Below are 12,266 nucleotides of genomic sequence, written 5' to 3'. Positions count from 1 at the left end.
AGATTCTATTATGCTCCGGTGTATGACACTGCATCAAATGAAGAGGGTTAGATGGGCAGTCAAGAATTCAATAGTAAGGATCCAACTGCCAAGGAGTTCGATATATACTTTCAGGTTCACCAGGTGCGCATACTAGAGAAACTGAACAAATAGTAAAAGTTTCTTTGAATATACATTCCAAGAAGAGTGAGGTGAGACTAAAACTTTAAGCCAGTAATAACCATGCCTGTTGATGTGGTGGTTTCAACCACATAATGTGCCACTAGTTAGTCCGTTATTGTCAATTATTAATGACACTTTGTTGTGTTATAGTAATCCAATTGAGTTGGAATATGTTAGAGGGGAACCAAAAGTTAGAATATGAAGATTGATACATCACACAAACACACACACACAGAGATATGTTTGATACATTTAATAGATGTTGGTATGCGTTCAGATTCAGCTGCTGGATTTAAATGAGTTAAAATACCAAACATTCAAAGGAGACAGATCCAGGACCAGGGCAGTAGAGAAATTACTGGATAGCGTGCGTCTAACCTGCGTTTTAGTACTTTCAGACTTTCACTTTCAGTAGGTAGTTGCATGCGCACCCTGCTACCGACCAATAGTAGATCTCGAAATGTACATCCTTCGGTTCATAAATTCAATCTATAAATTTGGTCTACCTAGCATTACTCATATATTATTAGACAGAAAACTAAATAGTATGCATGATGCATTTTGTACATTTATCGTTGACATATATATATGTTGATGCCTGATAACAACCCATATCTGCCATTCAATATGGAGTACGTTCGAACAGATGGAAGAACTAACAGTCCCATTTTGGTAATCTTTCCCATGTTAGTTATATATCTCTTTTGTGATGTGCGTGTTCAAGGTCCTAATTTTGAATTTTCTCATTCCGCTTAATTTGTTGTTCTCATTTTTGTTTTGTAAATGACCTTAATTTGTTCAAAGGACAACAATGTGGTAGGTAGGCTAGTTGGGTACCATTGGATGCGCGCTAGATTATTGTAAAGGGGCAAGAAACTTCATAGATACGAAATTGAAAGCGCTCAACACATTTTTGAATTAAATAAGTAATCCGAATGTAATATTCATACTCTCAACACAAATAACTATAATTTATAAGTAACTCATAGTATAAAGTTGAGCTTAAGCTTTTGGGCATTGATATCGAGGTTGAAAGTGTGAGTATGTGAAGTATTATCTCACATCCGAAAGTATTTACAATAGTTGCAATTATCAATTAATTTTGTAGTAGAAACTCAACTTCCTTCGTAGTACCATGAATGACCGTGTGAGAATGTGGAGATGTTATCCCATATAGAAAAGTTAAAGGAATCTTTGCATGTCATTATAAAGAGTTGAATTACCACTTTTATTGCTAATTGAGTTTATGTTGCAACCATAAATTCTTTTAGAAAGAAATATTATATTAGTCAATTTTTTTTTTTTACATAAATGGTGGCCTAGTGGTTGGAGACAAATATCATGTCCATATTCAATACGGCACATCTTAGGTTCCATTCATAAAGCTAGTGAATTACACAATTGTGATTAGGGGAAGCTGACGTCTATGTGAATCTTTCCAGCCCCTGAAAGGGTGAACTGTTATTATCAAACCATCAACTAGTTTTTTTTTGGTTGATAAAAACCTTAAGTAAAAGTTCTTAATAACTTAAACTACAAAGTTTTCATTATATTCAAATATATACTGAATAATCTCAAATATTTTATTGATTACAAAACATACTCAAGAATCAAAAGACTTTGGGAATATATTGTGGGGTCTACGATTGAGATTGTTCAGTATATTTAGTACTGATTGTCCCCCAATCTTGACATGGATGGCTAAGTAGCTCAACGTTGTCGTTGTCATGTATTTACGTTTGTGAAGGGCTACATTTAGGCTCCGCTTAATTATGGTTATGCGATAAATTATTTTTTTAATAAACAGTATCATACTATATTTATATATAATCTTTAATAGAAGAGGGTTATTTTTTAGCCTTTTCAATAATTTATTATTTTAAGTTTGTGCTTTAATTTTAAATGTTAATTGAATTAAACTACTATATTAAAATAAAATTTTTAAACATATTTTAAGGGCCACTCTTGTTGCTAAATGTTGTTTTAAGTTTCATGTTATTAAATATTTTAATTTTACTTGCATGTTAACAATTTTGGACATTAAAATGAGATAAGATAGTATGGAATGATGAAAATGGTGTAGAAATGGCTTGGGTATTTGTAGGAAAAATTAGAATTATTTTTTTTTTTTTTAATTTCGTCTTAAAAAAAAAAATGCTACATGACGTCAGCTAGTAGCACAGTTGGTACCAACTTTCAGGGCTGGCTAGTTGGCTATGTTTGCCCAGCCCTCTAGCCATTTGGCTATATTTGGAGGAGGATTCTATCCCCTCCTAATCTCTCCCCCTTTCCCTCCCCTCCTATTTGAACGATTACAGTTTAGCCATGTCAACATCTTATATTGATTTTTTTATAGAGACAATAAGACAAAAAGCAATATGTCAGAGGAGGGGAGGGAAGGGGATGGGAATAGGAGGGGAGAGAATCCTACTCCGCTATATTTTGGCCTAGTGGGTCCCATATTTTTTTGGCCCAGCCCTCCATTGGAGATGGTGTAGAAATGGCTTAGTATTTGTAGGAAAAAAAAAATTAGAATTTTTAATTTTTTAAAAATTTCGCCTTATAAAAATAAAAATTAAAAAAGGGCTACATGATGTCAGCTAGCAGCACAGTTGGTACCAACTTTCAAGGCTGGCTGGCTAGCTATGCTTGCCCAGCCCTCTGGCCATTTGACTATATTTTGGCCTGGTGGGTCCCACATTTTTTTGGCCCAGCCCTCCATTGGAGATGGGTTTTGTGTCAAAATAGGCTATGTTTTGGCCTACAGCCCTTTGGTCGGCTCAATTGGAAATGGCCTTAACATGTAGTAGCTAGCTCGCTAGCTGAGAAAATAACTTCTCAGTTCCAAGCCTAATGTTGTAATTTTATTGAGGGTGATGCTAGAGAGATTATCTATTTGAATTATATTTGTAAATCACATAATGTGACACTTAATTGATGGTTGAATTCCTTGTTTATATATAATTAAAGAAGGTGTCCAACTATCAACGTCACATTATGTGATTTTTAAATATGATTAGTGTTCTAAAAATCGGCCTAGACGGCTGCCTAGGCGATGGAGTCCCGATATGATTTAGGCTAAATCGTTCAGGTAAGGTGGGAAGGATTTAGGCGGCTGCCTAGGCGTCTCTAAGCACTCAAGGCGGCATAGGCGGTGCTAGGCGGCGGTCGATGCTCTACAAATCTCCCCTCGCATCTGCACGATCCACAACCCACAACCCACAACCCAAATCTTCAAACCTGCGTTCTTGCACCCAACATCAATCGATGAACCCAAGTAGATTGAGAATATACAGGGATGAACAATACACATAATCCGTCCGTTGGGTTTTACTGCAGAGAGAGAAGGGGATCTGTTGAAGAGATCCGTCCGTTTTGTTGAAGAGAAAAGAGAGAGAGAGAGTTGAAAGAAAAACTGAAAATGGGAGAAAAAGAAAGGCATAACTTAAAGACTAAAGGGAAAGTCTGACAAAACAAAAGACTAAAGAGAGAGAAAGAAGAGGAGATTTGTTGATAATAAATGCAAGCCTAGAGCCACTAAACAAGTGATTGTTGATTGGGACTAGCATTGGAGAAACCGGAAAAGCTGTCAGTTTAATTGAAAAAAAAGGATTTTCTTTCAACTTGGGTCCATTTTGTGGCCCGCTATTTTGTTCAAAGAAAAAACAAACTAAGCCCAATATTCTTTGTATAAAATTAGAAAAAAAAAAGTCATAAAATTATACACAGATACTCATATTTTATAATATATAATGTAAATTTATGTAAATCCGCCTAGGCCGCCTAGGCGCTAGGCGCTAATCCACCGCCCAACTAGCGCCTAACGTTTTTTAGAACCTTGAATATGATCACCCTCCCCTAGCATTTTCTTTGATAAACGATCCACGATTCTATCTGTGGGGATGTGATTATGTGTGTCCACTCTCCATCTAGCAACTTTTATATCCAATGATTTAAGTGGATATCACGTTCACAGAGTTTTCATTTTATAAACATATAGAGCCACACCAACACATATTTTAGACCATTATTAGAGTAGTGGGAGGTGGATGAGATTTGAGGAGTCTATGTTTGGAATATGATATTGAGAAAAGAGTACAAATAGTCATCGTACACTTCCTATAAATTGTTAATCACTTAACAATTATTACTAACACCTTAAAAAAGGAATCAACTATATGTTAATTACCAAATTAATCAAATAAAGAAAACAATTATATACGTAGGCAAGCAAACCAATTATGAGCACATTTGATATACCGTGATATATAAGATGCGATCTTCAAGATATTGTTAGATGCAGTTTTTACCTTAGTTTGAGTGTGTGGTACTCTAACTCCGATCTCAGGATACTGTTGTGTGATGGAGATTAAAGCAAATAGTTTGTCCCTTTGAGTGTGTATGTGTGCGCGCACGTATATGTATCGTGCATGTTAGTTATTCCTTATAAGATGTCTAACAAAAAATTAAACTTTAAAACAAGGGGTTGAATCCAACTTGTAAACAATACCACCTTCTGACAAAAAAAAAAAAAAAAAAAAAAAAAAAAACTTGTCAACAATACCACGGTCCATTTAAATTTCTTTTTGCAATTATATATTTACATAAGATAACCATTATTTTTAAGTGTGAGTTGGAGAAGTCGAGATTTTAAATTATTCTATTGGTATTTAAACTCAGGAACAAAGGAGCGAGTATATTGTCTTAACAAACTGATATAACTCACATCTATGTAAAATTTACCATTTTTATTTTGCTGATCATTAGCAGGTTGAGTGTGAATAATCTGTTGAAAACGAATGGCTCATTGTAATTGCCTTGCCTGAACACAGGCACTAGAGAGGCTGGTAACAATGGCTGCAAGTGATGGATTGGATATTCGTTTGAGGTTGAGCCCAAATACACGCATCTGCGAATATATACATATCTGACTTAGAAACTCAAAGATCTCTTCATCAAATGACCAAGCTAATCCTCTGTCCTCACTGTCACACAAACTATTAATTATGCATTTTAAATTAATATCCGCCACTCCCACTGATTGCATTCCTCGTATATTTCTCTTCAAAACCAAATAATATTGAATATAATATAGTTTCTTTTTCGTCAGACAAGTCAGAAAAATTAAGAAGATGAGTAAGAAATCATTTTACCATCTTGCAAGTCGTATTTCTTACCGCGTGTATGATTGATGTTTTATGCATGCATGTTCACATTCCTTTTTTCTCTCTCTTTTCATTTGCATATATTATTCAGGTACTTTTTCAAGTATTTGTGCCATGTGTTACAGATATAGCATAGCATATCACAGTAACCACACACATACGCATATCAATTCAAGACAGAAACATATATGCGTGGTCGTGTAAAATACAGTTAGCATATATATATAGACCGAACGAGTACTACCTGATCATTATTGTTGGTCGTTTTCTGGATTTAATAATATTTGTGGAATTGTGGATAACCACGAAGAACAAATCAGCAAATCCTTCTTTGTCTAAGTTCGAGTCAGGTCTGAGAAATATGATTTGATATGATATATATGAATGATACAACCAATGACCGTCCAAGACACAACCAAAACAGACCACGAAGATGTTTTAAACATTTCAAAATATTATTGTTGAATCAGTCTTGGACCTATGAGAAGATTAAAAAAATAATTATACCCAACAAATTGATAGAAGATATATATTTTTCCCAAAAAAATATATAGCTAGATTAATACCTGTATCGGCAATTAGCTAGTGACAATATATAATACACACACAGATATAAAATCTTTATATGTGGATAGAGGAAATTTTGTTTCTCATATATATTCAAATATGAAGATAAGGACACACACACACACACTATGAATTTATGTGTGTTAACCATGAATTTCGTGTCATCATCTCTTTGAATTTCTTATTTACTCTTTTGTTTTGGTGGTTAAAAGAATTCGAAATAAGTTAGGATATGAAAGTTAAAGAGTCTCACATCAGTGAAATGAGAAACATTGTAAGAGCTTATAAGTTAGGAAACTGCCAATTGATTTTATGGTGGATCCTCAGCTTTCTTCGTGGTATTAGAGCATGTTGGCTCATGTGTGAAGCCCATCCGCTCCACGTGATCCATGCCACCCAATTTGTGTCCTCCACTTGAGGGGGCGTGTGATGACGTGAAGGCTAAAGAGTTTCACATCAGTAAAAGGAGAAACCTTGCAAGAGCTACTCTCTTAATTGCGAATTGATTTTATGGTGTAACCTCAACTTTCTTCATACATACATTAATTTTAGAGGTTGTAAAGGCGACGACTTGTAACACATTGTTGATCAATGAATTCATGAAGCAATTGAGCCGCCCATACCTCTTCATTTACATCGACAGATCTACAAAGCTCCGTGATACTCGATGGTTTAATTAATAAGTTAATACAAGAAATCAAAACTCTAATATTGGCTTAAAGCATGGATGAATGGTTAATCACAAGTCCCTTCCATGCATATAGACTTCTAATATGTCCAATCCTTTAACCTTAATTAAGTAGAGCCGCAATTACCATTAGTAAGTATTATTTTGCTTTCATGTTCTTGATGAGATTATTTAGCAATGCTGTCAATATGTCGCTTGGCACTTGGCAGCATGTTCTCTTCTAATGAAGCGGTCCATGTGGCTGCACGTCATTCGTTGGTTAAATTAAGGAATCCATACAAAATAAAGATTAAGGAAAAACCCCTCCTTTCCAATCGAATGATCTGTTGAAATACTAATATTTAATTAAAGGAGATGATTATTTACAAAAGGAATATTTTAAGCAAATTTCTAGTTACTTCTTTTATATTTTAAGCAAATTAAGCTAATTAAATCAGTCGGCAACAGCTCAATGTTGTCAAGGTCAACCCAACTTAGCATTTGACTTTCTTACATTAGACAAGATCACAAATTCATTGAACTGTAAAAAACGAAAATTTTATGAAAAATCAATGGAAATATATAGGCTCAAAAGAACTCGATCGTTACAAATTCTGAATTAACATTAGAACTGTCACATCCCGGGCCAGGAAGTGATCCGCCCAGGGCCGGGATGTGACAATTCTCGCGCTAGGTAGAGATGAGAATATACATATAAGGATCACTCCCCTGGGCGATGTAGGATGTCACAAGAACCCTAGTGATATTACACCGACAATAAACGGCATTAATCTATGGTTTATATATGATACGTTTTCTAATATTAATTAATTATAAATTTTAATAGGTTTTACTTTTACATATTTTTCGAAATTAATGGACGAGAAATTCATCGTGAAGAAAGCTAATGTCAAATTTTTATATTTGGACTGCATGAATCAAGCCGTTTTTATTGCTTTATAACCATAGGGATTAGGGGTAGGGCTTGAGCTAATCGACGGTTTTATTGCATTGACAACCCTAGCAACAAACCTTCTACTATTATTAATTAATTATATTATTATTATCAGCTATCCGCAATTAGGGGCCTCTAATCACGGTGTTACAATAATAATAAATTAAAAGTAAACCTTCGGACAACAAGAAAAGCCCGAGCGCAAACCTCTTATAATTTGAAGTGTTCATACTTTTTTTTTTTTTTTTTTTTTTTCTGGTGAAAGGATAATTCCATAAACACGTTGAAAAGGTACGTCATACTTGATTAAATCATTGCTTTGTTAATGATTGAATTAAGGATTTAATCTCATACTTGTTTAAATCCATAAACAATAATGCAGATGACAGGGGATAAGATAACGCGGAAAAAAAAAATTAAAAAATGAGAGACTTTTACAGCCTTGCGACGAACAGGAGGCCCCCTTTTTTTTATTTGTGTCAAGAAGGAAAAATGGTGGCAAGAACAAAGGGGAGGAGTGTTTTGTTTATTTAATTAGGTCTCAACTTCACAAATATACCGTCATCCACGTCTTAGCATGTTGAGCTCTAAACCCCCTTCGACTAAATGAAAATAAATATATCACTAACTCTACTAATAGAGGAGGAGTCCATTCATTATATATTAATGTATTGTATATAATCATTTTTAGCTTCTTACACTCGTGTTTAATCTTGCTCATTGATATGTTTATTTTATTTAATGTGATAACCGTAAATAAAAATAGATTTCAGAAACTAAAACGGGTGCGAAAATCATTTCTCTTCTTAACTCAAACCACTAAAATGTGGCCAATTTTGTAATGTATTTTAGCGACCCGAAACGTCTATCTTTTAATTCTCACTTCAAAGATCATGTCTAACAAAAAACCCAAATATGAAACCATATAATCGTTGGATTACGAGTTTAGAGTTTCTTAGTATAATTGTATTCGTCCATTTTCTTTACTACAAATGAATGTCTAAATTATTTTGCAAAAATGATTTATCAACAATGTTTTAAAAGATACACAATTCAAAAAATATGTTACAGATTAAGCTCCATAAAAACGTTTGTTAAAAAAAAAAAAAATGTGTCACAGATATGCTGCCATTAAACAATGTAATTTGCAGTTTTGTTTTATGGAATTGTTAAAAGAATAACATTAAGCCTCAAATGCCCAATATTTAATTGGAAACGCCAACTGTATCCTCTCGTTTTCTTTGCCCCCTCCGTTCAACACTTTTTCCTCACCGAGATTCTCGCTTTCTTCACTCACTCTCTTATATCTCTCCTTCCTAAATTCATTCCAATTTCTCTCTCTCTCTCTAAATTTTTCTGATTAGATCCTTAATCCCATGACCGCCAGCCATTTCGATCCCACCACCTACTTTGTTCATGTCCTGCTTTTAGACGCAGAACCATCCTAAAGCCAAACAACAATCCCAGAGATAGATAGAAAACAGAAGGACCCAATGGCCGGAGCAGTAGCCGGCGGCGTCGACCGTACATCGGAGCTACTGCAATTACTCAACGACGTCGTTGGTGCGAGCAAGTTCGGCGGCGGCGTTACAGGCATGTTTAAGAAGGACTGCACCGATCTGGTCAGGCGGATCGCCCTGATGACGCATTTGTTCGAAGAGATAAGGGTGCTTAAAGGCCGCGAATTTGGACCGTTGGATGCGTCGACTTCTTCCACGAATTCGGGTCCGATGGAATCCTGGGTGTCTGATCTGGTGGTCGCCCTCCAGGCCGCCAAGCGCCTCGTTTTGCTTGCCGCCAACTTCACTTCCAATTTTGCCCCTCCCCCGGTCCCCGCCAATCACAATGTACATTTTCTCTCTCTTTAAGTTCATAATTTTTCCCAAAATTTTGTTGATTTAATTTTTTTTGAATTAAAGTTTCGATCTTTTTATTATATAATTAAAAGGACGAAGCGAGCAAGAAGATAAGCTTCCAGTTCCAATGCGTGACGTGGAAATTGGAGAAGGCTTTGGGCGACATACCGTACGACCAGTTCGACATCTCCGAGGAAGTTGAAGAACAGGTAACTGACTTAAGCCTGTCAATGTCTACTATGTTGCTCATGTTTTTCACCATACTTAATTATCATCAAGTTAATAACCCATTAATTAGTATAATTTTATAATAAAATGATTTTTTTTTTTTTTTAATTTCCTGGCGAAGTTTAGGTTGAATTGGTTAGAGCCCAGTTGAGAAGAGCGATAGAAAGATATGGGTTTTCCATGAAAGGTAGAACGATGTCGTCTGATTGCCTCTCCCAGTCTCTGGTGGAGTCTGGAAAATGGGTGTATGTAGAGAACAATGCAAAGACGATTGGCAATATTCCCAGAAGCTTTAGTGCTGATTCTACTGACGAGATGGTGATTCGTAATATCGAAGCCTTTCGTGCTGCTGACTCTGCTGATGACATCCATGTCGACGATCATGACAACATCAAGAAGCCCGATGCCAATTCATCTGCAATTCCTGACGATTTTATTTGCCCAATATCTTTGGAACTCATGAGGGATCCTGTTATTGTGGCCACAGGTCAGGTATGTATGCTAAAAATGCTATCTTTTATTCGTCTTGTCTTGTTTTTCGTTCATCTGAATTCCGGGGTTTTCCTTTTCATGGTTTGATGCCTAAAATATGATACTATGTTTGCGATATGTGTTTGTAGACGTATGAGAGATCTTACATACAGAGATGGGTGGATTGTGGGAACACAACATGTCCGAAAACTCAGCAAAAGCTGCTGAATTTGACACTAACTCCGAACTATGTTTTGAGAAGTTTGATTGCTCAGTGGTGTATTAACAACAATATAGAGCAGCCTGCCGGGAAGATTAAGAAGAGTGATGGATCATTCCGTGACATTACTGGGGACATAGCGACGTTCCAAGCCTTGGTTCGCAAGCTCTCCAGTCGATCAATTGAGGAGCGCAGAGCTGCTGTAGCTGAGATTCGATCGCTGTCCAAAAGAAACACTGATAACAGAATACTAATTGCGGAAGCAGGTGCCATACCAGTTCTGGTCAACCTATTAACATCAGAAGATGGACTAACACAAGAGAATGCAGTAACTTCCGTTCTCAACCTCTCAATATATGACAATAACAAGGGGCTTATAATGCTTGCCGGTGCTGTTCCTTCCATTGTCCAAGTCCTCAGAGCCGGAAGCATGGAAACAAAAGAGAATGCAGCAGCAACCCTTTTTAGTTTGTCACTTGTTGATGAGAACAAGATAATAATCGGAGCATCCGGGGCAATTCCTGCATTGGTAGAGTTGCTTCAAAATGGGAGCACCAGAGGGAAGAAGGATGCTTCAACGGCATTGTTCAATTTGTGCATTTATCAGGGCAACAAAGGCAGGGCTATCCGTGCGGGGATAGTCACAGCCTTACTCAAGATGCTAACTGATTCGAGCATGGTCGATGAAGCACTGACTATCATGTCAGTTCTTGCTAACCACCAAGAGGCAAAAGTCGCCATTGTAAAGGCAGGCACCATACCTGTTTTGATAGACCTTTTGCGAAGAGGTCTGCCTCGTAACAAAGAGAACGCAGCTGCCATTTTACTTGCCTTGTGCAAGAGAGACAAGGAGAGCCTCGCCTGCATAAGTAGGCTTGGTGCGGTGATACCCTTGACAGAGCTCGTTAGGAGCGGCACGGTGAGGGCCAAACGGAAGGCAACTTCGTTGTTGGAGCATCTTCAAAAAGTACAGCAGCTATAACAGGCACAGGGTGTACTAATTGTTCTGCCAATAATTTCCCATTTGTTTGATTCCTCTAATTTTTTTTGGTTTCTCAATGATTGTTCGTTCCACTATATTCCATTTGTGGTGTGAAACTGAGAATACGAGCTTGAGACGAATAAGCGACCTCAATGCTTTGTATATTTATTTGTTTCTTTTCTTCTTTAATATTTGTGTAAAATGTAACATTTGATGCATTGTTTGCTGTAACATTCTTTACTTACTGAAACACTTGCTTTCCAGTTCGACCATAAAATTTGAACTCCTAATTGTCTAGAGATATTCGATACTGATGATCGATGCATGTATGAGAAAATATTCAACAGGGCAGCGTGCTTTTCCAAGTTATTTATGTAGTGATGCTATCCAGTATCCACACACTCTTTGTTTCTTGTCCTTTGAATCTTTGATCATTTTCAGTTTATTCGATCTAATAGTTGAAAATTTAAAAGGGTGTATGAAAGGTAAAAATGATGTGTCGATAGCATAACCCTATCTATAATGTAGCTCACAAGTGTCAAAATAACGGTACAAATGACGTTGTAAGTTTGTTCTAATAAAGATTTTCTAGCTCTTTAAAAGCAATTGGCTCTCTTAGAACATCTCCAATAGAGATGTCAAAAAATAAATGTCAAATGTTGCATGTGGTCAAATATTCTAGTGAATAAAGCGTTGGGATTTTACCCATGCATCCGGTTTCAAAATTTCCTTGGCCTAATTACACTAAGTCCTCGTGGCGATAGAGTAATCGGAAAATAATCCCCATGTAGTAAAAAAAAAAAAAATAGGATTTAAACCCCACTAGTAAAGTTTGTTACGATTTAGGCCAAAAATTCAAAAATCAATGCTCTGTTAATTATTAGGACATGAACTACACGTATGAGGCTAAAACAGAATTCTCCGTTAATTGTTAGCACGTGAGGCTTGCATGTGAGCTAGCTTTATCTTTTTAGCTTCATATGTGAGCCTCAT

General features: G+C 36.2%; 1 protein-coding gene across 1 annotated transcript; it reads left to right on the top strand.

The window, feature by feature from the left end:
- Positions 1-8,701: 8,701 nt before the first annotated feature.
- Positions 8,702-11,550, top strand: LOC137731639 (U-box domain-containing protein 11). The gene is made up of 4 exons (XM_068470809.2): positions 8,702-9,363; positions 9,465-9,581; positions 9,727-10,092; positions 10,221-11,550. Exons 1-4 carry the CDS (start codon positions 9,010-9,012, stop codon positions 11,271-11,273), a joined length of 1,890 nt encoding a protein of 629 aa, XP_068326910.1. The 5' UTR covers positions 8,702-9,009; the 3' UTR covers positions 11,274-11,550.
- Positions 11,551-12,266: the final 716 nt, after the last annotated feature.

Source organism: Pyrus communis, chromosome 16 (genome assembly GCF_041283825.1).
Source record: "Pyrus communis isolate YQ-2024b chromosome 16, ASM4128382v1, whole genome shotgun sequence".
NCBI classification, from domain to species: domain Eukaryota; kingdom Viridiplantae; phylum Streptophyta; class Magnoliopsida; order Rosales; family Rosaceae; genus Pyrus; species Pyrus communis.
This window is presented reverse-complemented; position numbering and strand designations above follow the sequence as displayed.

What these genes read in the sequence shown, in the direction of transcription:
- LOC137731639 (XM_068470809.2), top strand. Translation starts at nt 9,010, where the DNA reads ATGGCCGGAGCAGTAGCCGGCGGCGTCGACCGTACATCGGAGCTACTG. An exon ending in CCGAGGAAGTTGAAGAACAG is followed by an intron (nt 9,582 to 9,726) that starts GTAACTGACTTA and finishes GGCGAAGTTTAG; the next exon opens with GTTGAATTGGTTAGAGCCCA. An exon ending in TTATTGTGGCCACAGGTCAG is followed by an intron (nt 10,093 to 10,220) that starts GTATGTATGCTA and finishes ATGTGTTTGTAG; the next exon opens with ACGTATGAGAGATCTTACAT.